This window comes from Alligator mississippiensis, chromosome 2 (assembly GCF_030867095.1).
Source record: "Alligator mississippiensis isolate rAllMis1 chromosome 2, rAllMis1, whole genome shotgun sequence".
Lineage (NCBI taxonomy): Eukaryota > Metazoa > Chordata > Crocodylia > Alligatoridae > Alligator > Alligator mississippiensis.
The window spans coordinates 65,972,511-66,000,110 of record NC_081825.1 but is presented as its reverse complement, the minus strand read 5'-3'; the positions used below and the strand labels follow the sequence as shown (position 1 = coordinate 66,000,110).

Sequence of the window (27,600 nt, the reverse complement as noted above, 5' to 3'; positions counted from 1 at the left end):
AAATTTACATAAGTAATTTGAATTGCAAAATAACTACATATGCAGTGTGATCTTAAATGATAAAATCACTATTTTCAAATAAAATACATTAGTGAACTAGCTTTTTGGTGAAATATATAGACACTGAAGATATCCATCTTGTCAAACACTAATTACACTTACACAATGGCCAGGTACAGACATCACACAAAACAGGATAAGTACTTGGAAACCAGTCTATACCTATAACCAAACAGAAGTTCAGTGCCCATAGACTTATTTAAAAATAGCAGAAACCAGTCTAAAATAGATCTGGTATCAGACTTAATCTGTTTAGGTTAGACTTGTATTTATGAGGGAGAAACTGTTTTCCCCATACTTGCAAGTAAAACTTAGTTGTAAATTACCTCCTATATCCTTGCAAAACTTGGATTTTGTGTAGCAGTTCTTAACAACTTACTGAGTGAACATAACTTTATTCTGTTCTTCTTGATTCTTCCATTAATCCTAGCCACCAGTTAAATTAGTACTTTCTTTTTGTTTTTGAAATGTAACTTTTTTTACAGCTCAATAACACTTTTTTTGTGTGCATGTTCTAATGCAGGCATTTTCAACCTTTTTTTGGTTGGTGTACCCCCAGTGGCCAATCTAGAAACAAGAAGTCCTCCAGCTGCAGATAGACAAGGGGGGTGGGGGGGTCCTCCTGGTCCCCCACAGCAAAACCGGAAGCACCAACAGCAAAACCAGAAGCCCCCCTTCTTCTCCACACCACTACCATGTACCCCCTGGGAGCTTCCTGCATACCCCTGGTTGACAACCCCTGCTGTAATGTAATTTACACTCTGAATTTGGTATAACTGAAAATCTGACCTTTGAAAAACTGATTTGCCAAATTCTTTTCCCTGTGTATGTGCTTAGTCAGAGCAATACTTCCTTTCCTGAAATTCTGTCTTGCTTAATGTGTATATGTGGTTTAGGAAAATGCAAAATCCTTGAGCTCATGTAAATAAGACTTCATTCAAACATTAAGTGCTTCAACTGAGTTTGTGAACCAAAGCATGGAGTAACTTACCTGTTGGAAGCAGCAGAGATTTGACACTATGCTCTCAGGCCCCGATAGACATTAATATAATGGCAGGAATGGGATCTGAGGAGTTTTTATGATCCATGTCACTGAATCTCTCAAGTGGTATTTTATTTAGTCTTTGCAGTGGCAGGACATTGCTTTGTGTTTTTGTGGTTGTACAAGAGAGCTGTTCATACACTTCTAAGAAGTGATTAGACAAACATTTGTAGAGGGTGGTTAAGGTAGGGTATATCCTGCCTTGAGCAGAAGGTTGGACTAGATGACCTTCTAAGATCTTTTCCAGCTAGTGCTGATGCATAGGGGGTGTATGGGGGTACATGTGCACCCCCTGAGAGTGCTGGAACACCCTCTGACAGCCAGCATTCCCTACTTAGGCCCTGGGTGTGGGGGAGGTGGGGGGGGCAGGGAGGAACACTGGTGTTCCCCCTTGAGAGTGCTGGCTGGGGAGTAGGGGTGCCAGGAGGAGTGCCACTGGCACTTCTGAGTCAGCATGATCAGCCACAGGGAACCCCCTCCCAAGGTCGGCATGATCGATTTCCCTCCCCACCCCCCAATTGCTGACTGGGTGCTTGGGGGGGGGGAGGAGGGGGAGAGGCAAGTGCCCCCCTGACTCAGGAGACACCAGTTGACCATGTTTCCAGCCTTACTTTTCTATGGTTCTAAGTACTCGTGTGAATTCTCTGGTATAATAAAATGGACAATGTCACGGAGTAGGAAAGAGATGCCTGATTATTACAGCGATCAAGAAACATGCTTAACTGTCAGGATAAGAATGAGCAAGGTATACTTCTGCAAATCAGCAAACCAGAGTGGCTTTTTTGGCAAGACTTTTGGCACCGTTATAACCATGTGTCCTGTGTTTTGGCTTTCCATTCAGAGAAAGAATGGCTTGCAGTTAAAGTGCTGGACTGAGTCAGACTTGCTTCTCACTTCCAATTCTGCTGTGGGCTTCTGTTACTATATGTGATTCACTTACAGCTATCCCTAGAGATGTTATTTTTTCTCTTTGGGGTATCAGCTGGTATCCTGCATGCATTGCCTACCAGAGGATTTCTTAAACTGTGGGATGTTTCTTCCACTGGGAGGCTGGAGGGGAGGAGGTGGGAAAGGGAGAGGCAGGGGTGGGAAAACCTCCAAGGACATACGCAAATCATGGCAGCAGTCAGCATTTTCTCCCCACTACTTCAGTCACTGCCACCTCTTCCTCTACTTCTGATTACTCTCCTGCTAGTGATTTTGAATTAGGGTCAGGAATTGGACTAGGGGCAGGTGCAAAGGGAAGTGGCAGTGGCTGTAGAGAGAATGAGTGCTTGTGTGTGTTTGGAGCAGGGGAGGCCAGAGAATTGGTGGTAGTTGAAATACGGGAGGCATGACTTTACTACTGGAGCGGGGAGAAGGAAAATCAACCAGGCGTAGGAAATGCTGGGCTCATCTAACACCACTCACTTTGTCTTCCCATATATTCAGCAGGTGTATGAATCATTAGTGCTGTACTACATTTAAAATTTATCAGCTCTTTAATAGAATACAAATCAGGAACACTGATGCTTTGTAAGTATGAGATGGCTTTAGAAAAACGTTCTTAACTAAATCCTGAACTACTGTGTTTCAAGTCCCACAGTGTAAGATTTTTTTTTTTTTAACTTTTTATTAACAAATCCAACTTACAATAAATTGTAACTTTTTAAAGATGCATCCAATCCCCCAGGATGTATGTAAAGATGACATTTATCAACATTGTTCTCTAAAGTCACTGTACACAGATGAATCTTCTGTTCTTCTCTTCTCTTCGTTTTGGTCTCTGGCAGTTCCTTTGCTTTAGTTGATGTTAAACTGCTTACACTTCTTCATATCTATTTGTAACCTGCTTAATAATTTACTTCCCCTTTCCTCCCCGCATCATAGCTATGCATAATACAAAGTCTGCTACCCATCTCTGCTTACAGATGTATGCATTCCAAATTTGTTCTTAACTGTTAGCCAATAGAACTTGTATTTTCTTTTATTATTCAAAAGAAGTTTTTTCAAATGTCTTGTGTGGAGGCAGAGGGTTTTCTTTGTTTGTTTTTGTTTCCTCCTCCAGCAGATTTCAAGGACTTCCACCACATTTTTAAATCTCACTCCCTCTCTCCTTCCTTCTCCCCTGTAGAACATTGCTTTGATAGGAAAATTTTCCTATTGCTAAAACTTCCCAGATTTATTTTTTTTTAATTTAAACTAATTGGTAATGTTTTTAGGTAGGTCAATTCTGTTCCAGGTTTTAGCAGCTGTAATTCTTGCAACCATTCAGGCTAGGGACAGACATTCACAAAGCCTGAGCCTGAGTTGATTCAGTCTTTACAGGTAAATCTAATCTGGCTAGGCTAAATCAGTTTGTAACTGCAAAGACATCCCATGTATGCAAGCACGTACCTGCAGTGGCTCCAGCTAGAAGCTGGGGGGCGCTAGAGCACCTGCCCCTTTCCTTCCATAGTTCTGAGCTGAGGGGGGGGTGTCCAGGCCCTGGCAAGACAGTATGATTAGGGAGGGGTCATTCCCCCCTCCCCGCTTCTGACCAGCCCAGCAGGGAATTGATAACACAGTGTTTATCACCCTTAACTCATAATTTATCACCCTATTAAGAAAACAACTGAGGGACATTACCAGCTACCTGTTCATTCTGACATTTTCCCATCTGCCACAGCACAGACCATAGCCAGCATGGGGTCTGCTGCCTAATATACAGACACCTCTCAGCAAGGCAGAAAGGTAGGTGAGATTTCTTGCTTCGCAGGAGTAGTGGTTGGGATGGAAGGAAGCAGCTTGTAGTCTCTGCCAAGCTCCAGCCAGGGAGCAGATGGGAGGGGCCAGCCCTGCTGTGAAGCAGGAGAGCCCTGCCCAGCCCAGAGAGCATGCTGGGATGCTGGGGGAGTCTGATGTTTAACTTAAACCAGCAAGGGGTCTGGGACAGACCTTGCATAAACCTATTTGACCCAAATCAGTTAAGTCTGATGCTACATTCAACCAGGTTTATCTCAAACTTGTTTCAGCCATTTTCAAACTGGTTTATGTACAATGAATATCTGTTCTGTTACAGGTTTAAACCAGTTTCTGATCACTTAAACTGGTTTATGTGTAATGTCTGTTCCTAGTCCCAGAGATGAGATCCCTGTGACTTGCATAGCAGAGTTCTCAGGAAGGTTCAATAAGAAAATAAAATGCAATATGGCCTTTAAAACTTAGCATATGTTTAAATACACTTAACACAAGCGGCTGCACATTAGTAAAGCAAGTGTTAAGTGTGTTTGTATTGTAGCAAAGCTATGACTTTCCATGTGAGGAGTATCTCAAGACCGTATCAAGTAACATGTTCAGTTGTTATGTCCATGGAGCAGTTGGCCAATATGTCAGGTTTGTCCTCACCCAGCCATGACGTGAACCAGGGACTTCTCTGCTTTATCAAGCCTCCAGGTGGGATTAGGAAAGCCACACATCAGGAGGAAGTTTTCTGGGCTTTTATTTGTCAGATTCCTCCAGAATCAAGTTGAAAGCCAGATGATTGCAGCCCTGGACTGTCCCAAGGCTGGGGCTAAAAATCACTTCGTTATCAGCACTGTACCTGAACAGTTCAAGACTACTGCAGTGTCAAGGCTGGGATCAACAATCAGCAAGCTGTGCATGCTAAAATGGTAGTAAACATTACCATTCAAACTGTTCAGAACACACTAACTTCTAATACTGCACAGATTTTAACATGTACTAAGTGTCCCATGAGATATGGCCCTAAGGAGTTAGCTGATACTTGCCATCAGCCCTTGTTCATTAGTTTCGGTAAATTTCAACAAATTATGGACCAACTGAACTACCAGACATTTGAGTTAAATTTAGGAAAGCTCCACAACTTGAGGCAGCAGTAGGGGTGAGAACTTAAGGCCATAATCTGATTTCTTCTCTTTTTAGTTATCACATAGCTCTAATTTTGTCGGGTAGGACTGAATGTTTGCCTGATTGTGTTAAAATATCAAATGTCAAATTCTGGTTCACTTAACTGTTTCATGCCTTTAATTTTAGGATACATAAGGAGTTGAAGGTTTTGAGTGCTGGTGGAAATACTTGAACAGCCTACAAGCAGAAAGAATAATACGCTGAATGGATGAGACTAAAACTGGACTGTTTTGGAAGAGAACTTTTTTTTATGTTTTGCAGTGTTCAGAAGAAGTTGTTCTCTAGGACTTCTAACAAATAAGATGACGAGCTTTTAAAATTTAACACTCAAAATGAACGTTGAAAAAATAGAAGAAGAGGCAAGGAATGGTTTGCAGTCTCCCTCACTTATCCAGGATGAAAATGGAAATAAAACTACATGCAATAAAACTAACCTGACCCCCTTAATGAATTGCACTACTGGTACAAACAGAAATTCAGTTAATCAAAATAATAAAATTGAGCAAGCAGAGGATGCTGATTTTAAAGATATGGGTGATATTAAAAGTATTTCTTTAAACCAACAATGTATTGGAACATTTGATATACTAAACACTGCTGGTGAATTTGTTAGTGTGAGCCCTGTCTTGTCAGATACAGGTGCCACTTGTGTGCCTTCTGCAGCTGAACAGACTTGCATGTGTGTCTTGGACCATAACTTAAAGGAACCTACTAGATTCCGGAAAGATCACCTTGACCTAACAGGAAGGCAGGGTCAAAGTATTGAACAATTCATTCCTTACAACTTGACTGATACAAACTTTACAATTCACCTTACCACTTCAGAACTGAACCAAAATGTTAACATCAGAGATGAAGCAGGTCATGCCAATATGACATTAGATGTTGCTAATGTTGATACATCTCTTGCGATATCTAAAACCCTGGAAGAAATGAGAGAAGATGAACATGAAGACATGTGTTTTACTGTGTGCACTTTTTCTGAGGATGTGATTGTGAGAAAAAGTTTTGATAGGAGTAGTCCTGAAAGAACTCTTAGTTCTTCAGTGCTGGAAGCATCAGTGGGCCCAAATACATCAAACAACATCTGTTCAGATTTGGCGATGTTACCTTCTGCTTCTTCAGATGCCTGTGAACAGGCTTTGAAAGACACTAATTATGTTGATATAGCATCACAAAACAGAGAATCCTTCAAAAAAGAAATACAGCCCTTAAAGCTAGTTGGGGAATGGGTTGAACCTCATTGTAAGAGCTCAATATCACCAGAGTACTTTTGTATGTATGAAGATGCACCAACGAAGTATTTGCATAGCACGCCTGAACATAATAAAACTGACAAATGTCCTACCAAAACAGGAGTGAATTATTTGGCAAATGATTTATGCATCCTTCCAATACAGAGTTTTGATGAAAGCATAGAACAAAAGCAAATTTTAAATGGAGCAAGTAAACATATAACCAAAGAACAAAATGCCTTTAAAAATAGTGTGTTCCAGGATGTGCAAAGCAAGTCAGTGGCATATGAATCAATACCAGAAAGTAAAGCAAAACCAGAAGGGACTGTTTCACCTGAGCTCAGATGTGAAGCAACATTTGTAGTCTTTAGTCCCATAGCTTGTGAAAGCCATTCTACAGCATGTACTTCAACACGTATAGAAAAGTCCAAAAACACAATATTTTCTGTTTCAGCTTTATCAGAAGTTGGCAGCATCCCTTCTAAACTGGGAAAGAATGCTATGGTAGTGAGAGAACACAGTAGAAGAACTTCACTTAAAAGTAGTTTAGGACAAATTGCAGGAAAACCAGCAAATGGGTCTCCTACTACATTGATGGCAACCAAAACTAGAAAAATTGAGATTGTTAGCTTCCCAAAACCGAACTTCAAAAATGTTAAACCAAAAGTTATGTCCAGGCCTGTGATCCAGTCCAAAGAGAGTGCTTCATCAAAATCTCTGGGATTGCCTCAGCTATCTACTATTTCCTCATCTTCACCAGTTTCTTCCCCAAAGCAATTGTCCTCTTCCATCAAAACTTTGAAAAAGAGAATCTATTTAGATTGTGACACTAAAGTTGCGACGCCATTGAATAAGCAACATGTTCATAAACAAGTCTCTCCTAGCCAACTTGTATGTGCTGCAACTCATTCCAAAAACACTTCCCACAGGGTTCCAAAAACACCTGCATTAAAGCAGAATCCAGAAGATGCTGATAAAGCAAGCTCTTCTAATTCTGCGTACTCCTCTGTTGCTGCTACAGCTGTAACATATGAACAGAATTCAAAAGGGACATTAAGTGATAAAATGGAAAATGCAAATGCATTGGCACATCCGTGTATCTCAAATGTCCATCAGACTTGGGCTGAAAATGAACAAAATCTCAATCTCAGAAGACTTTCAGAAACTGAGGCATTAAGAAGAGATGCAGTGAATGAAACATTTGAATTATCGTCTGTCCCCCTGGTAAGCTGTGGAGTTGTTTAAAATAACTAACATTTAATATCCAAAATTTAGCTTAATATTAGAGATTTGGTTTGATTTTTAATATCTAAAATATCTAGATAGATTGATAAATCTCATGATTTATGCATGTATGTTTTAAACCTAGAGATCTGTTGTAAAGCAGTGAATGGAAATTTTGGGGTGGATATTTATCTTAAAATGTCAACACTGTATACAACATGGTGCAGAGAAAAGGAGAAATATAGACTCATACTTACTTTAAGTTTACTAACTGGTTATTATTAATTTAACTTAAAATAAAGCATTTGTCTAATACTCATCTTTAATCCCATACTCCAGTGTATTTTTTTTTTAAAGGAAATAATGTGAAAGCCTGTCTAGAAAACTTTATGGCAAGCAAGATGTGGATTTTTCATAAGTACGACTGAATCTTTGCATATTCAAACTTAAAGTAAGGTTGTTCAGTTTGTTTCACTTAACCTTTTTAAAATAAATCCTGAATTTTATCAGGATGCTCAAATTCTTTCTTTCAGTGGTTGATACTGGAACAGAACACAATACTTTAAATGAAAATTAACTTTGACGCAGGTGAATTTTGCATTGCAGGAATTCATTTTAAATGGGTTTTTTTTAGTATAGTTGGACTTGGGGTAACAATTTACATTGGGTTTTTTTGTTTTGTTTGTTTTTTTTAGTTATGGAACTGAAATATTCCACTCTTAGCATACTTTCTATAGTCACACTAGATAGTAGAGCAGGTTGTTAAATTTTAACTAAACTCTTAAGAAAAGCTTAATATTTATAAACTTACTTTTAAAGATTAAAAAATGACTAGTTTGGATATCCAAGCTAAGCAAATCTACTCTGAAATGTATTGGCTATGCCTTTCATTATCACTTTTTACCATTTTTGTAAAGGATGCCTTTTTAGTATTTGTCAGCCCAAATCTAATGGACTGACCCAAAATTCTGCTGCTGAATAAGTCCTAGGATATAAGTCAAAGACTGGGAGCCAGAAATTCAGAGGTGCGTGTTCCAGACCCTACCCATGATGTAACTAGCAAAAATTCCATTTACTTTAGTGGGGGTAGGATATTTTACCTACTGTTGCTTACTACTGAGCCAATGACCATAGAATAGTCAATAGTCAAATTCATTTGGTCTTTTCCATTACACTAAACATCATTAAACTGAAACAACTTTTTGAAACATCTGCCAAATACTTCTAAAACTCTGTGCTGTAGCAGTTCAAAATGGAACCCTTTTTAGTTCAAAATGAAATTACCAAGGCAAACTTTGGGATTACAAAACAACATAATATTTTAAATTTAAGTCTAAAATGCCATAATTTCATAAACAAGGACTCTACCTCTTTTGCTTTGCTCTGATTTTTGGTGGCTTCTAAGGAAAGACGATGGGCCTTCCATCTATTTAATTGCCGAGATGGAAGCCTCTGGTTTATTATTTCTGTTAAAATGTGAAAATCCCTTGGATTACATTGTTAAATGCTCTTTGCATAGAGCATTTAGACTATTGCACTGGAGTTTGTCTAAGTTCTTATTAGGGAAAATAATATCTCCTTTTTTACTGAAGCCAATTCACTTTGGGAAAAGGGTCGTGGCTCAAATTAGAAGTGAAATTTGTGGCTTTAAATGTGTCCAAATTATTATGAATCTATTTGGATTACCCCCCCAAAAAATGGACAGGAGCATCTCTGGGTGCTGATATTAGAAATTATTTTTATCTTATGGGGGCTTTTGAGATTCTTACTTCCTTCTGCAATTAAAATTTGACAGTATTACTTGACAGGGTGTTCAAGCTTGGCCCAGTGCTTTACATCCATTTCTGAATTTAACTATCAACTCAGTTGAATGGGAAAAGGTTTCTGTCTGCTTAACTCTATGTGCATTCAAGAAAGAGAGTAGCCCTCAATTGATCTTGATTGCTGATTTACAACCTTACTTAGTTTCCTGGTTTTGGTTTTAAGATGTCATAATCATAGTACTAGAGCAACAGAGTACATTTAATTCAGCCCTTTAACTCTCATTCTTCTCAGTTCTGTAACCCATGTAAGTGACTTCTAGTGTTTCAAAATACACAAAGTAAATCAAAGTACCTGGAAAAAAGTGGGGTGAGGGGAGGGAGGGATATTGGTATTAATGCTTAAAATTAAACTTGACTTGTTAAGTGTTTTATCTTTTTATGCATAGACTTCATATAATTGTCCATGGCTAATTTGGAATTAGTTTTATGTCCTTTGAAACTGAAAAGAATTGGTACAAGGTGTTACACTTGTAACATACTTCAAGTTTTATGACCTTTCTCTCTTCTCCTCCCCGCCCCCCCCCCACTCTTGTGGGCCATACAGTAGTTTCATGCATATGCTAAGCTCTTAGTTGCAAAGGATATTGTTCATCTGTCTCTTCTTTCATGCATCAAATGACAGTAAGTCTCTAACCAATGTCATGTTGACTAGTAACTTACTGATAATTGACACCAAAACATATTTAGCTAGCAATAGACAACTTTGTTCTTAAAACAGAATTGTGTTTTACAGGTTTCTTCAGTTAAAGCTGGAGCAGCACAAAGAAAAAATATGCACAAGGAAGGTACCATCACTCTAAGAAATACGCCAGTTTCAAAGGCTAAAGTGGCAGTCTCCGTATTTAATTCCAAGCGAGGAAGTGAAAGTAAAAATGTTTGTGCAGTTAAACGATCGCCTCCTCAAAGACCTGTTCTGCTCTCAAGCTCAGGTAAGAGTTTCTATTGGGGTACTACATAATTTTCAAAAATTGGTACAAGGTATCACACTTTTAACATACTTCAAGTAAATAGGAAAGTAATAATACAAAATTCTGTTTTAAAAGTGTTAAATCATAGCAGATGGCTCGTGAACACTGCAATGCTGGGACGCATGAAGTGTCCCACAGAAGCACAGGGGGCTTCCTAGCGTGCTTGGCAGCAGACTCAGAAGTGGACCAGAAGCACTTCCAGGTCCACCGGAGAGCATGCTGGGGGACCCCCCGCACCCTCTCAGCTCAGTGACTGTGCCTCCTGGGTCTGGGGGGGAGCACCTGGGGTCCCCCTGTGGCCGATCTCCAAGCCAGTACTTCCAGTCCACTTCTGGGTTTGCCACTGAGCATGTGGAGGGGCCCCCCGCACTCCTGTGGGACACCCCATGTGTCCCAGCATAGTAGCAATCGCGAGTCACTCCTGCTACCTCAAGGTATGTAGAAAAAACTTTTAAAGCTGTCTCTGTGTTCAAATCACTGATTCTCTGAATTGGCATCAAATCTTCAGATTCGGATTTGGCTGAAACAAATAGGGGACAGTGATCCAAATCAAATCACTATTCCTGATTCGGGCCGAATCGAATATGGATGGCTTCGCACACCCCGATTTGATTTACTGCTTATTTGGCTCCAGAGCAGAACTATGGGAGTCTGTGGCCCTCAGCCATTTCTTTCCTATTTTTTTCCCTCTAGTGAGAGGTAGCCTGATGTCAAGCACAAAGCATCTGACCTAAGCTGGCTATTGTCTATAGAAGCTTATGCCTCTTGGAACTAGTTACTCTAAGGTGCCCATCCTTCCTTGCCTCTGGTTTTTTCCCTCTGTAAGTAAAAGGCAGAGGAAATATATGACAAGCCTAGTTTAACACCATCCTTAACAGCCTTATCTGATATAGGAGTGAGAGGCAGTTTGGGGTAAACCCATTCAGTTGCACAGTGTGTTTTTCTTTGGCTGAAAGATTTATACCAAAAGGAATTTTTTTCAAAAGTATTTAGTATTTTAAATACTTAAGTATTTAACAGTGTATATGGATTAAGCCCTAAATGATTGGACTTTAAATGAATGCCACATACTTTTTTTTTGTAAAGCACTTAAAAATTAGTTAAGTATATCCCTATGATCCCCTCTACACATCACAGGTATCATGCAGTTAACTGGTTAATTGTGCAAACCTTAACACGAGCTGCACATACAATGTAGTTACACACCATAGAAAGCTCCAACCCACTATAAATTTAGACCTTAACAATGTGTATGAACTTTTGTAGCTCATTGTTATTGAGCTTAATTGGCACATGTAGCAAGGTCTCCCCTGTGGCCTGGAGCTGACAGGGTTCCCAGCCACAGGGGTGCCCTTCAGCTGATGGGGTTCCCAACCACAGGTGTGCTCTATGCCCAGTCAAAGTTGGGAGTCCTGCAGCTGCAGGGACTCTAACCCCAGCAGCTGCTAACTTAGATCCCAGCAGCACAAGGAGTCAGAATCCCATAGCTTTTGATGCTTGGTCTGGCAGTTTAGAGCACCCCTGCAGCTGGGAGGGGATGCTGGGTCTGGCAGCTGGGAGTCCCTCAACTGGGGGGTGCTTCTGCCTGTGGGAGCTTGCTTCTTGCTGGTGCATGTGTGGGGTATAGCAGGAGGCACGATTGTGTGGATTGCATGTTAGATACCATCACACCTTTCACCTGCACATGTAGAGGGGGCCTATTTTGCAGATATAGTTAAAGGACTTGATTGAAGTGCCCTTCAGGTCATTTTTTTCCAACTCCCACTTTGCTATTCTAGCCACTAGACAAGAGCTACATTACAAACTGTTTATCCAACAACTTCACCTGTTTCAAAGTATTAGAGGACCTTTAAAATGTCAGTCTCTTATGTCAGGCAGCATTTTTAGGGTTAACATTTTTTTCTGCCCCAATTTTTAAATCTGAAATTTGGGAAAAAACAGGACTCACTCATTTCTTCATATCTTATCTGGCAAAGAATGCATGGAGGAGGGTGTGGCAGTATTACATGGAAAGATATTTACATGTGTAGCTTAGCTACACAACAGTTGAGGAGGGGGATAGAACCATAAATTTGCTTGGAAGTTGTGAAACACAAATGGAAAAAGGTTACATTTTTTTAAGGTAAGGTGTTGAATAGTATCCAGAGGGAATTTGTAGAAATGGCATTTTTTTTTAAGGTGTATAGAACTTGTCTTAACAAAACCTTTTGAAAAGTTGCAATCCTACTACTCCACAGAGGGAAAGTTAGGGGGCCTAATAAAATTAGACTTTTACTTACAGGGCCAGATTAACCCTTTAGTGGTCCCTAGGCAAACAAAGTTGTGGGCTCCTACTTAATAGTGTATACTTTTTACATTACTTTTTTCACTCAATTATAATATGTAAAATGAGCACAGCTGGGCCCCTTTTTCACTTAGGGCCTTAGGCATGTGCTTAACTTGTCTATACATTAATCCGGCCTTACTCACTTATATGGGCACATTAGCTGTTCCAGCTTGGTCCTACATGGCTTTGAAGTTAACTAGTTGCACTTGAAAGTTGCTAACAACTTGTGCAGGGTGGTAAAAGTTTTTGTAAGTTTTATGTACTTGAGTTTTGTTTTGTTTTTTAACTCACTGTAAAGCAGTTTGAACATAAATGAGAACTTGTGAAATGCTGTAATTTTTAAAAAGCATACACCCACATTTTTATCCAGAAAAACCTGATCTTCATTTTTCCTTGCTTTCACACCCAATTTAAGATTTAAAACCAACCCAAGGACTTTCCTTAATTATACCTGGGTGGGAAGTGTTTCAGGGACAGATTTGAATCTCCTGGGGGAGGGGAGGAGGAACTAATTCCACCTCTTCAAAATACTCTGTTTGCTCTTTTTTCCCCCCTCCCCCCCAGAACTCTGCAAACACAAAGGACTATTTTATTGAGCTATGGATGGAGCAGCTACAAATTGCTTGCAAATCTACTTGCTATCTTTACTAGCTAGAGCCTCTACTTTCCTATATTAAGCTCTCCTTAAAATCTTATATTGGGTAGCTGTAGCTTTTGGCCCCTCATTGAGCCTTGAGCTATTCTTAGCCATTGCCACCATCACTTGTAGTACTTAAAAGATTTCTAGTATCCACTGAAGTGATTATACAGCTGGCCTGGTACCACTTAAGTGCATTTTGAGGCACTGAACTAAGTGCTCATAATAAAATTTGTGTGCTTGGGCTGTTTCCCCCCCAGAAGTAAGGGTAAGTGTTATCAAGAATTGTGGTGGAGAAAATGAGGAAAGACAAGACCCACATACAGGGTGGGAGGGACTCCGTAATATTTCCTTTTTAAGTGTAAAATGTCATTTGCCTGACTCTTCGAGTCCAATACACAAGGATGAAAAATTACCGTCTTTGACTGGTTTAATGGATGTAGTACACCCTTCCCGAGGAACTTTTTGTTCCAATGAGCAAACTTACTGTTACACTGACAGACTACTACAAAGGGAATTTCCCAGTCTTTTGCCAGAAAATAGGAAAGGGAAGATGCAGAGTAAAAACGGTATTTAACCACCCCCCCAATCTAAAAACACTTTAATCTCTGTCAAATGTGTACTATATTCACCCAAATCCAGGATGATGATTTCAATTTTAAGACAACCCCCCCACAATAATTAGATTCTATAAATGCAAAATTTCTGAATTTGTTAGAACTTTCCATATATAGAATTTAACGATTGGGGGTTGTTTTTAAATCCAATGCTGTACCAGGACAAGCAGTGACAGGTTTTTTGGGGAGGGCCTTTTCCTCCTCTTATTCATGCTTCTGATCTGCTGTACCTTTTCTAAAATGTTTACAGCAAACTGCAAACATAATTGTAGCGTGTCTGCGTATGAAGGAACTCCAACCCTAGTAAATATTTTTGAGGGTCAAGGTATAATAAATTTTTAAAAAATACAATATAATAGAACATGATTTATTCAAATAAGTTTTTCCCTATACTTCAGTGGGTATTCGTATTAAAGGCTAATTGCTAAAGCCTGATTGCAAGAGACTGAGATGAACAGTGTCTTTTTTTTTTTTTTTCAATGTCATAATCATTAAATGGCCCTTCTTATTGAATTTTTGGCTTAGTGCTGTTCATAATGGGTAATTTTTCTAAAAATTTCAAATGAGTTAAAACTAGAGCAGGCTTTAACGATAGACAGTGTTGGGTCAGCATGCCTGATGCAATTTTATTATACAAGAAAGTGTTTGTCAGATTAGGAAATAGAAGCCAAATGGATTTCTCTTTTCTCCATTTAAGCTGAAAGGTTAGTGACAAAAATGTGTATATGAAGACTTAGCAGTGCATGATTTCAGTGAAACTTTGCATAAGACTAAGTAGTAAATTAGAATGATTAATCTTTATTTTAAAATAAAATGAACTTGTGGAAATGTACAGATTAAGATGCTGAATGTAATGATGACTGTTGCAAAGTTCCCCTGGCTGGTATCATTTCAGCTTTTTTAACTTTATGAACCCATTGGAATAAGAGGGTGCCTATACACATGCGGAGAGGCTGCTCTGATGCATTGTAATTGCAACGTGTTGGACAAGACTCAGTTAATGGTACTGTCTCGGACGGCCAGAGCCGACTCGAGGTGATTCAGTAATTATTCGTTCGTTGGGCGGGCTGGTGAATAGAGAGGAGGACAAAGCTTAATGGTTGCAAAACTTTACTTACGCCGCTTGTAGCTGCGGTCTTTTGAACAACTATGTTAGTAGTTCAAGCTGGCAGGACTCAGGCTAGCTCATCCGTCCACAAATCAAGCTGGCGGGGAAAGGTACGTCGAGGATTGTGCTCGGCAACGGGGAGAAGAATCGATAGGTGATCAGTCTATCGATCAGCTCAGCCGCAAGTTAGATCTCTTTTAGAAGCACTCTGCAGCGTGCTCAAAGTTCTCCGACTTGGGCGGAAGTTGCACGAAATTTTAAACGGCTAGCAAGCCAATTGCTAACCGCCACATAGGAATAATTTAGAACTGGCCAATAGCGGGACATTTGCATTCGAATGGCGGGAACTCTCTTGCACCGGGGTTTTTCTGTTGCAACAGAAAACCTTTGCTTTGCAAGAGGCTCTCATGTGGCGGGAAAATTCCATCGTGCCGAGGCACCAAAATCACTGGGTTGTGACAGGTACTAGGTTAATTAATGATTAATCGATTACGCTGGAGCGTAGTAATAATGTACTCCAGTGTTGCATGTATCGTCAGCATTCCCGTACTGACAAATAGCAGCAGGGGTGCTTTACACTGAAGCTGGTTCAACAAACTTTTAGTTAAAGCACCTAAGCTACCATTTTTTCAGTGCAGGGACACTGATACACATGACACTGCAGGCCCTTTTTAAGTAGAGCAGTTCTCAGAACCACGCTAAAGCCCTCCCTGCCCCCTGCTCCTCCCCCCTCCCCCGAGCATGTCTATAAACACCCAGAGCCTCTTCCACTGTTAGAGGACAATATACTATTTCCAGGTACATGGAGTGAAATCCTGTGTCAAAAATAAGTTCTCAGGTGCCATACTCTAGAGTCTACACATACATTCATCCCCTTCCCCATGAACATGCTGGCTCAAATATAAAATGGAAAACACAAAGCAGAAAGATTAGCACAAAACTGTGTATGGCTAAAGGAACTTGTAGCTTCAGCTCACTTGCTCTCCCTTCACCCCACATGGGGTGAAGGGAGAGCATCTTATGTAGTCCAACCATGCTCATTTTTGTGGATGCTACGTGCGAAGTTAGGCTAACTATTATCTTCTGTGGAGTCCCCCTTTTCCCTTAAACATTGAGATAGTTTACTATAGAACTGAAACTGACGGGCACCTGTTGACATCCTGATTTTTTTTTCTGTGTTGAAGTTCCTTTTGAATATCATTAATGTAGGCTTCAGCTAACTTATCAGTAAGAATGGCATCAGCCCTTGAATTTCACTGTAAGGCGTGAGGGGAGGTGGCTAATCATACCTCGACTAAATTCTTTAATGGCCACATCGTCTGTGTCAGATTATCTTCGGCAGATAAGGGCTCTAGAATGAACCATTCTTTCTGAGCTCTGCAGTATGCCTTTTCAATAACTTGAAATCAGATGTCTCATTGCAGATGGACGTGAGTGTAACTCATGGTTTTAGTCACTTGTACTCCCCTGACCTTCCTGAAGCTATTTCAGTCTTTCATATGTCTTAAATTTTGCCTCAATCCAATGTGAAGCAAAGAAGGAAGCATTCCTATATTCCTAAGAGTTTAAGAAATAATGATTATTCTGAGTGCCCTAACTAAGAGATTTGAAGTCTTCTCATCTCTTTGCTTCCCCCCCTCCCTTTGCTGATCCAGTTGAAAAACTGGAAAAAAATGAACAAGGGGAAAAAAATGATCAACTCTTCCTAAAGCTCTCTTTGTACCAAATACTGCCTCTGGTATCTCATCATTGGTCGATGCAGCGTTTCTGCAAAGATTAATTAATGTTGTCTTTCTGGACATTTAATTTATAATCGGCTAGTCTGTCCTCAGCATAACAGAACCAGTTGATTTACAGTCCTTGAGAAGAATCTCACTGGGTGCCTCCACAAGGGAAGGTAGCATCCAACAGTCATAGTGACAAACATGACCCTTTTTTTCCCCATGTCAGTCAGAGGTACTCTGCTCTCCTTATTTATATAGATGATGATGCTACTGTTGTCCTGCCTCAACATTTGTGGAAGAAAAATGGAGTTAGAATGGACTGGTCATTCTTTCTTCTTGGAGGTGAAATGAGTTGAAGGAAATGAAATTAAGTAAACGAGCAGTAAAATTGTTTTGTTCAGATCACAGATCTCAAATATAAAGTAGATCAGGTTCTCAAAGTTGTATCAATTACTTGGGTAGATTTCATAGATTCATAGATGTTAGGGTCGGAAGGGACCTCAATAGATCATCGAGTCTGACCCCCTGCATAAGCAGGAAAGAGTGCTGGGTCTAGATGACCCCAGCTAGATACTCGTCTAACCTCCTCTTGAAGACCCCCAGGGTAGGGGAGAGCACCACCTCCCTTGGGAGCCCATTCCAGACCTTGGCCACTCGAACTGTGAAGAAGTTCTTCCTAATGTCCAATCTAAATCTGCTCTCTGCTAGCTTGTGGCCATTGTTTCTTGTAACCCCCGGGGGCGCCTTGGTGAATAAATGCTCACCAATTCCCTTCTGTGCCCCCGTGATGAATAGGCAGCCACAAGGTCTCCTCTCAACCTTCTCTTGCAGAGGCTGAAAAGGTCCAGTTTCTCTAGTCTCTCCTCGTAGGGCTTGGTCTGCAGGCCCTTGACCATACAAGTTGCCCTTCGCTGTACCCTCTCCAGGTTATCCGCATCCTTCTTGAAGTGTGGCGCCCAGAATTGCACGCAGTACTCCAACTGCGGTCTGACCAGCGCCCGATAGAGGGGAAGTATCACCTCCTTGGACCTATTCATCATGCATCTGCTGATGCACGATAAAGTGCCATTGGCTTTTCTGATGGCTTCGTCACACTGCCGGCTCATGTTCATCTTGGAGTCCACTAGGACTCCAAGATCCCTTTCCACCTCTGTGCCACCCAGCAGGTCATTCCCTGTAGGCTGTAGGTGTGCTGGACATTTTTCCTCCCTAGGTGCAGCACTTTGCATTTCTCCTTGTTGAACTGCATCCTGTTGTTTTCTGCCCACTTGTCTAACCTGTCCAGGTCTGCCTGCAGCTGTTCCCTGCCCTCCGGCGTGTCCACCTCTCCCCATAGCTTTGTGTCATCTGCAAACTTGGACAGAGTACATTTGACTCCCTCGTCCAAGTCACTGATGAAGACATTAAAGAGTATCGGTCCAAGGACCGAGCCCTGCGGGACCCCACTGCCCACACCCTTCCAGGTCGAGACCGACCCATCCACCACGACTCTTTGGGTGCGACCCTCTAGCCAATTCGCCACCCGCCAGACTGTGTAGTCATCCACGTCACAGCCTCTTAACTTGTTCACCAGTATGGGGTGGGATACCGTATCAAAGGCCTTCCTGAAGTCTAAGTATACGACATCCACCCCTCCTCCTGTGTCCAGGCGTTTCGTAACCTGGTCATAGAAAGAGACTAGATTGGTCAGGCACGATCTGCCCGCCACAAACCCATGCTGGTTTCCCCTCAGCATAATTTGCCCTGCCGGGCTCTCACAAATGTGAGCCTTGATAATTTTTTCAAAGACTTTACCAAGGATGGAGGTGAGACTGACTGGCCTATAGTTGCCCGGGTCCTCCTTCCTCCCCTTTTTGAAAATGGGGACCACGTTAGCCCTTTTCCAGTCCTCTGGGACTTGGCCCGTGCGCCACGAGCGTTCAAATATTCCTGCCAGTGGCTCTGCAATGATGTCGGCCAGTGCCTTCAGCACCCTCGGATGGAGCCCATCCGGGCCTGCCGACTTAAAGGCATCCAGTTCTTCCAAGTGACTCTGCACCACCTCAGGATCTACATATGGAAGTCTGTCGCCTTGCTGCTGCCTCTCTACAATCCCAGTGAGAAACTTGTCGTGCCCCTCACTTAGGAACACTGAGGCAAAGAACTCGTTGAGGAGTTCAGCCTTGTCCCCCTTGTCTGTCACCAATTGTTTCTGCCCATTTAGCAGGGGTCCTATTCCTCCCTGGGCCTTCCTTTTACTCCCAATATATCTGAAAAACAATTTCTTGTTGTCTTTTACTTGGGTTGCCATCCTCAGCTCCATGGTTGCTTTGGCCCGCCTAACTGCCTCCCTACAAGCACGAGCAGAGGAGGTATATTCATCTTTAGTGATCTCACCCTGTTTCCACTTTTTATGTGCTCCCCTTTTGGCCTTTAGGCTGCCCTGGATTTCTCTGGTCAGCCATGGAAGCCTCCTGGCCCCTTTCCCTTTTTTGCCTCGCTCGGGGATCGTCTTGCTTTGTGCCCGAAGGATCGTTTCCTTAAGGCACAGCCACCCTTCTTGGGCTTCCATCCCTTCAAAACTCCTGCTCTGCAGTGCGTCCTTGACTAATCGCCTGAGTGCATTGAGATCAGCTTTCCTAAAGTCTAGCACTTTCACCCTACTGGTTACCTTACCCACTCGATGTCTTATGTTGAATTCTATTATTAGGTGATCGCTGTCTCCCAAATGGCTACCGATCTGGAGGTCCCCTATCATGTCATTTGAACTTCCTTCTGTGCCAAAAGGCTTTTTGAGGCCAGATTTAATAGTCCTAGGATAAAATTGATACTTTATACCCTAGCAATAGAAAGCATAATAAAATAAAATACACGGACTCCCAGATTCAAGAAGGGAGAATTTTTCAATTTGGGCAGATTTTATTTTTGTCCATTCTAGTTGACTATGCACCATGGGATCCAATATCCTCAAGCCTTCCTGGCATATTCCCAGGCTTTTTGTACACAATAACTTGAGCTGGCACATTCTTGGTTTTAACGTGCAGCACGTGAAGCAGGGTGTATATTGTAATTGTATGTGCTGAGGCGGGTACTAAGAGGACAGGCGTTAATACCATCTGAAAATACATCTGTGCTTGTGAGAAACTCTTCCTTATGAAGCAAAGTATCTCAAGTATGAACTCAATTCCAGCAGAGGAATTTTTTGGTACTCAATCACTATTTGATTATTTACAGACATTTGCTGGGATAGGATACATTTATTTTTTTTATTTTTTTTTTTTTAACCCTTGAATTTTCTCTAAGAATAACTTTTTTTTTTTTCTTTTTTTAATGACTTCTGTCACAGCAAGCCCTTTCCTTGTTATGTAAATCTATGACAAATTAGTCCAATAAAATGCAAAACTGGTACCCATTACCTGTAAGCAAGACTAAAAAAGCAATTTCAGGCTATCAAAAGCCTCTTGATTTACATCTGGCTAACTTTTTTTGAGAGCTGGAGTTTTTCCTTTGGGCTCTGAGAAAAATCCTGATAGCACTGCCAACAAAAACTTGAGTGGTCAGAACCATGAAGCAGCTTGATGATATATTTTTTTTACACTAACTTGAAAAAAGATCCAGTTTGGATGGAGTCTTTCTGCACAGTAGGGAAAAGGAGATCAGTGGAAAGCCTAAGGATCCAGTATATCTGGACTTCACTTGTATCACAGTTTGGCTGATTCTCCTATGGCGCTCTCTACACTTAAGGACAATGACCAGATATCAGTATGTGAATCTATCAGCTTTTGTCTATTCTAAATAAAATTGAAGCATGATATCTTATTTGCAACAATATCTGTAGGCCAGAGCTGATTTCCCAAATAGCTGTTGTTCTTGCAAATCATGGCTATGTCTTGTACCTTGCCCCAGCAAAGCTTGTTTTATTGGTTTCTGTTGTTATCAGGTTCTGATTAGCTGTGGGCTTCACTCAAATGCACTGGGAGGGGAAAAGCCTTTAGCATAGAGCTCCTGATATTCAGAAGCTTTCCCACACTGAAAACAGAACAGTAAAAGAGGCAGAGAAAATGAGTACTCTTCTGCCCCGCTGCCGTTTACTCTGTGCTCCAAAGGTTCATTTTGAAAGGGGCTGTCGGTGGGAGGAGGAATGAACCCTTCCCTCCCCCCCTCCAACCATCCCTTCTATCCCTGAACCACCTTTATTTTCAATAATAACGTGTTGCCCTTTGGAACTTATGGCCAGTGTCCCAGTTTTTGATAACATTAACTTGCAGGAGGAAGTAATATGCAAACATGAACATGGATGGCTGCTGGCTACCCTATTACATTTCTGGCCTGGTGCTACTGGGTCCTGATGACCTGTGCCAAGGAGGAACACTTCTGTAACAACTTACAGATAAACCTAAATGATGTTGTAGAAGGCTAATTCAATAATGATTCTGATGCATGTAAGTTGTTCTTTGATCCATCATGGTATCCCTTAGCTGATCAGACTTCAGTATAAACGAACGTTTTTAGAGGGATAGTGGCAGTTTTTAACTCTTCTTGTCTGACTTGTTTCTCTAAGCTAACATATAATAGCCAAAATGACTTTAATTTTTGTCTGCATCTTTCATTTTTATTTTTTGTACAGTAATAGGATTTTATGAAGTCAGCTGCATTCTTTAACTCTTATTGCTGCTGTCACCTGTGCTATATGTGAGATCCCAACCAACTATTTGTTTCTGCAAAGTACTTCTACTGTGCTCATGGGTGAATTCACTTAGCTCAAAGTGAGATTTGAACTTGAAATATAGTACAGCAGTACTTGATATCCAAGGGATACTTAATAAGCAAGGGAACTTGCAGCGTACTGTTAAGTATAAATTATGCTGCTGCATTTATTATGCTTTCTTAACAATCTCATACAATTACAAGAATGTTTAAAGGTTATTTCTGGTAGATGTGGCTGTTCCCTTGTGCTTTCATGCACAACACTGCTCTTTATCTATTGAAGCTGTATCATGGAAAACCCAGACTTGTGTCCCTCTTGTAGATAAGATCTTTTCTGTATGTCAAAACTGGATATGGTTTGCCAGCTCCAAATTACTGAACAAGTTGAGCATTTCCAAGGTAGGTTTGCAATTGTAGAAAAACAAATTCTGAAGTTAATATTAAGGAAGTGTAAAGCCATTTATGTTCAAAACCGGTTTCTTTCTTGTTGAATTTTAAATATTTTCCTTTAGGGCTGCAGACTAAAGTTGTGTGTTTGTGTGCATGCATGTGCACAGGCTTAGTCTACACAGATTCCCAGTTCTGAAATCCTCAAGACTTGTGCTCTTGCTGATGACTCCTAGATTTGAAATGTTTAAAGGTGACATGTGTAAATGATGCTTGAACTTCAAAATTAGTAGCATCTCTCCCTAATGTTAACCTTTAGTTTAACAGCTGCTTTACTATGGTATTAATAATGAACAACCTTTAATACAAAAGACCCATACTTACTGCTTCCCATTTGGAATATAAGCATCAATTCCCATATCTCCAGTATCTATACACAGAGATTCCCTTTGTTTCAAAGTTGACAATATACTAGCTTAAAAAACAAAAACAAGAACACAAGCCTATAGTCATTAAGGCAGTGATTCTCCCTCTTCCTAGCTGTGGGGCACCTCTTGTTTGACTCAAGGCACTCCTCCATAACTTGTGAATTGTGCGTTGCCCCATTTTAAAAATGAATTTATCACTTTGCTTTATCTCCTTGCAGAGAGGCTGAGCAGCAACCAGGCAGGGAGGAGCCTGAAACTGCTCTTGCTTTCTCACACCTTTTGGAGCCCTTCAAAAGATCTTATGGCACCCCTAGGTGCCCCAGAACCCTGGTTGAGAATCACAGCATTATTGCAGACGAAAAACTTGAGTTGGGATTTGATGAGCGGTGGAGAGTGGGGGTGAGCTGAAGGTGTCCTGTTCCTTCAACTGTCAGAAGTTCTCTGCCATTGGCAGAGGTCCTGTTTGAAGTTCTCCAAGTGCCTTTGAAGTGGTATAAGCAACCTGGGGTGCAGATGTTCATACCTGAGGAAATGATTTTAAAAATGACCCTCAGAAAACAGAGGGGTATATTTGAAGGGTTTCATTGTAAAACCTTTCTTGAACCATCTGCCCCCTCCAGCACAACATCATAGGTGGGGCTGGGGGAAGGTTGCTCAATCCTCTGACATCCCAAAGTGGGGCAGAGAGTGAATGAGTGTTGCACAGTTGTCTTTGGGAACCTCCAGAAGCTGAGGCATGCAGGGATTCATGTTGTCTATGCCTTGCTGGAAAGCAGTATAGCTCCATTCCTTTATGGACATTTGGAAATGCTTTGGGCAGTTACCTGTCTTCATGGAACTGAGGAGCTTCCTGGAGTAATTTAATTCTAGTCTGACAGATCTCTAGACTACTTGCTACTGTGTAGTTATTCCATCAGGTAATGATGATGGTTGTCCCTCTCTTTGGTTTTCTTTTTGTTTTTTATTTTTAAGCCATAGCAGTTAAAAACTGCTTCCTCATGCTACTCTCTAGATTTTATCTATTGAATAACGTCATAATCTTGATGATCTTAATTTCCCTCTGGACTAGTTTCCGTTTTTGTCATAGTATCACAGGAAAGTAAAGTGAAAACAAATGCCATCGGGTCACCTCCTCAATCCAGCCTCTTGTTCAAGGCAGAAACATCCTTATCCTAAACCTTTCCAGCCAAGTGTCTGTCTAACTTCTTCTTAAATGTCTAGGGATAGTATCCACAGCTTTCTGGGTAGTCTGTTCCAATGCTTGACCCACCCTCATAGTCAGAAAATTCCTCCTGATATCCAACCTGAATTTCCCCTGCTGTAGTGTCATATCAGAGACTGGCTTATTCGTAAGGTCCAGAATCATGTATCATTAGTTTTTGGACATTTGTAGAACATCTTTTAGGTGCTGCATATACTGTGATAAGATGCATGGCATCCTCAGCTCTGAATATTAAGACATAACTGGTGGCTAGCTAAACAAATGATTTTTTCCCCTTTGTTATAAAGTTTAGCGTATTTAAAATATTGCAAATTCAGTTTACACGGTTTATACAGTTCCATAAGTTCTGAAGTATTATTTTATGAAATACGTATTTGACTTAAATATTACAAATGCAAATTATGTCTTTACCAAATGAGGGTTTTGCAGTGCTATTCAGACACGCGTAGAAATTCCAAAAACTTACAAATGTTTTAAATGTTAAGCTTTTCTCGTATGTACAATACTTCAAGTTGCTGGCATTTTATTTGCCTATTAGGTAAATTCTCAAACCAAGCGTTTTGCCACATTTCAGAATTTTTTAATTGAAAAGTGTAATGTCCTTGCGTGTGTTTCCTGAAAGTAAAAATCTGAAAACCAATACTAACACCAAAATAAGTGGTAATACACTTGCTAAAATACATTTCACCCTTTTTTTTTTTTTAGTATCTTTGCTGCTGTGGATTTTTTTCAAGATCAGTTTGATTTCACTGAGATTCTGATTTATGATTATAACTAGAGTTTATAGTGGAACAACTGCTTCATCACTGCTCTCAATTTATGTAGGTTCAGTAATGCAAAAGCAAGTAAAAATGTATAGATAAGCATTGCTTAAAAATTAAATATTAAATGAATTGGTAGTCATTTTGTCTTGACACTGCATATGCAGTCATACACCACCACCTAGTGTTGAAATCATGTATATTAGATTTAAAGGGGAGAAAGGTTTCCTACCCTTTAAAAAAAATCTTAAAGCATTTTTTATCTTTATACTAATCTTCATTCTTTAATATTTGATATCCAAGAGCAACGTGGACTATTGGCATGCCTATATAAATTGGAGCACTATAAACTGGATATAAAGTAATAGAGCTAAAAAGTACTGAAAATCTAACGAAAATGTAACAAGATTTTTCATTTTATTAATGATGAAAGCAAGGAACCTTTATACACTTCCATTTTTCTAGGCTGTTATAATTTAATCTGAATTAGTCAATTTTTAAGGAATGGTTGTGGAAGTCTAGTTGGCTAAACATATGTGAAATTGCAAATTGTCCATGTGTAAGAGTTGTCTTTGTTAGTTATGACCACAATAAAAATATCTGAAAATGACCTGTAATTTATTCAGTTACATAAGAGTGGAGTTAACATTTCAGACACTTCTTTGTTCAATCTAATTGATACCATATGGCATTTTATTCAAAAACATGCTTGCCAGTACAGCTATTAATGGCAACATGATTTAAAGATTTTTGGCTTGGCAAAACAGTTTAGAAACTGTTTAAGCAATTGTGTGAGTTACAGTATCATTTGCTGCTTCTATTCACTGTTTGCATTGATTTTACTCTTGCATGGCTAATTTTACTTTCCCAAGTACAATACCTGTTGGTATTAACTGTCCCTCATTAGCAATCGGCATGTAGGAACAGATAACAATCAGCCTCCCTCCTATTATCAGCTATTAGGGGAAATATTTTGAAAGCATAGGGGATAAAAGGCCCTTTTGGAGCCCTTTTCTGAGGTAGAGGTAGTCTGCATTTAGGGCTTCCATTACAGAGAACTATGCCTTTTGCAGTAAACTTGTAGTATTTTCTGTTTTTGGAAGATGAGCACTTGCACAAAAGCAGTCTGATTTGAGAGGTTGGTGTTTTCGATCTAGGCAAACTGTTTTTATCCTGTATTCAGTGGGTAGCTAAAACTTGGAACTTGAAGCTTCCATGCTTCCTCTTTGTATTGTAGAAGATTTGTCAGGGCAAGCCTAAATTGGACTAAAATGTTGAAGCTGGTATGTCCTTTTTAATATATTGTGTACAGTAAATCATATCAAAGTGGCCTAAAACTGTCTGTATATGCATTTATTTAGGGACAAATTTATCCTTGTACTTAGTGGTAAATGTCACTGAAGTTTTATTTTCTCTCTTAAATTAATAGGAGTGGGATCCTCTCCAAGAGGGATTTCTGCACCTGTGAAAAACTCTCCAGCTTCCTGGTCTAGTTCTGGAAAATCGCTTCCTAAATCCAAAGTGCCAGTACTCAGAAGAACACCTAGCATCTCTTCAGTCAGTAGCACTCAGAGTGAGCAAAGTACTTGCAGCAATAATTGTAAGTATTTTGTCAGTTTTTAAGTCTTTCTCTGGGGCCGCATCATTCTTGTTTGAAAAACAAAATTCCTTGAGGTCAGCTTGGGACTAAAGGTTTTGCTTGCTTTATGCTGTACATGCTTTCCAGGAAAACAGTGTATAACTCGAATTCACATAAAGGGAACCCACTTTACAATGTAACAAATAGAGATACATTCCAAGACCTTGACTGTACTAACCCCCAGAACCATTTCTACCGCTTCTACAAGATGATTTTGGTACTCACCAACAGCAGAGAGGGGTAAGAGAGAAGCTAGTGGGATGCTTAGAAGCTATAATGGGGATGAAAACTACAGAAACATGTGATACAGACAATAAGCAAGGAGCGCAGATCTACACAGGAGGCTATATATTTTGGTGCATGTCACTCCCACAATGCACTGCACGGAGCAGCTGACTGGGCTTGCACCACACCGATCACATAGGAGTGAATTTACCTTGTGTATATAATGAATTTTTGGTATAAAAAGGGTCATTGCATGAGAGAAAATTTGCACATGCAGAACCCACGTTCAGCGAGGGAAGCCTGTATTGCTCAACCAAGGACTCATGGCTTTGTCCCTTCAGAATGTGGGCTTTTTTTTACAAACTTCTTAACAGGCACAACTAGTTAACTGTGTTGAAAGATCACTTCTATGCCTCTGAGACCAAACCATCCTGTATTACTGAGCAAGATGCTTACTTCTGAAGGGGTTTTTGTACACAGTTAATATAAGCATCAATAAATCCGAATTTTGTGAGTGGGATTTCTACAGTAATATTGAAGTAGTGCATCAAGCAGTTGTTTTAGTAACATACAAAGTTTTAAAACAAAACGTGCAATGTAGACAAAACTTAGTGAATATTTGCTTTTGGACCTAAAATATCTGTGAACTGATAAGTTGCTTACACCTAGAAAAACTATCTTGATAGGTGGCACACCAATAAAATTGCTAAATCTAATGGTCATATCTTTTATTCTCTTAATATCTTCATGTATTGATGAAGACTCTCAGCACTTGCAGGAATTTTAAGAAAGGGGAGAATGCACAGAAAGAACGCAACTTAACCCATGAATAGGGAAAATGACGCATCTAACAAGGCTATTCAAATTTAAATGAGTGGATTCAAATATCCTGTCAGTGTCACAGCTGTTTTTGTCCTGAGGACTAAGGAAAGGATTTGCCTTTATGCTAAGTTGTTTAAAATAAATCTGTTCTGGATGAATTGAAGGTTCTGTCCATTCCTCATTTCTTTAAAATTGTGAGTTTTATTTTTCTACTATTTCCTTCTCCTTAAACTGAAACCTTCCATGTACTTTTAAAAATTGGTAACTAAATTTTACATAGCTTAATCTCTATTTCACCTATAACCAAACTGTTTCCGTTTCCCTGACAGCCATGTTGACTTTTGTGGTTCAGTTTTAGCACCATGTTTGAAATTTGTATGGCGGTTGTAATTGCTTTCTCATCTTTCTTTGTTAGGAGGGGAGGGGAAAAAAGGTTCATTGCTTCATAACAGAGAGAGATGTATTCCTTTCAGAGTAGTATCCGAACTGATGCCTCTTATTTGCTAGCTGTTTTAATCTGTTTTGTCTACTGCCTTGAAGCTTACAATTTTTTTCCACTCTAATTCACTAAGAGCAGGCAGGAGGAACATGAGGGGGTAACATGGCTGCAGTCGTTCTGGCTTTAAGCTCGCTTTGATCCTTTTTAAATGACTGTACCAGGAGGACTCCGCAGTTGCACAGAAACTGGTTTTTCTTTTAATAATTTCATCAATTCTACACTCTCGCCACCAGCCGATTCAGGAAACCACTATGATATTACCTTGCTGACCTTGCTGGT

The 27,600-nt window shown here is 40.2% G+C and overlaps 1 protein-coding gene across 4 annotated transcripts in view; it reads left to right on the top strand.

The window, feature by feature from the left end:
• The window catches only part of MTUS1 (microtubule associated scaffold protein 1), a 173,349-nt gene that overhangs the window by 40,666 nt on the left and 105,083 nt on the right, over positions 1 to 27,600 (top strand). For 3 of the 4 annotated variants that reach the window (XM_019481293.2, XM_006262533.4, XM_019481292.2), the window contains exons 2-4: positions 5,117 to 7,449; positions 10,006 to 10,201; positions 25,566 to 25,736. In XM_019481293.2, the coding sequence (XP_019336838.1) occupies positions 5,323 to 7,449; positions 10,006 to 10,201; positions 25,566 to 25,736 (2,494 nt within the window). In that variant the 5' untranslated portion in view covers positions 5,117 to 5,322. Of the gene's footprint in view, positions 1 to 3,749; positions 3,815 to 5,116; positions 7,450 to 10,005; positions 10,202 to 25,565; positions 25,737 to 27,600 lie in introns of all 4 variants that reach the window. The other variant, XM_059721793.1, reaches the window with a different exon arrangement.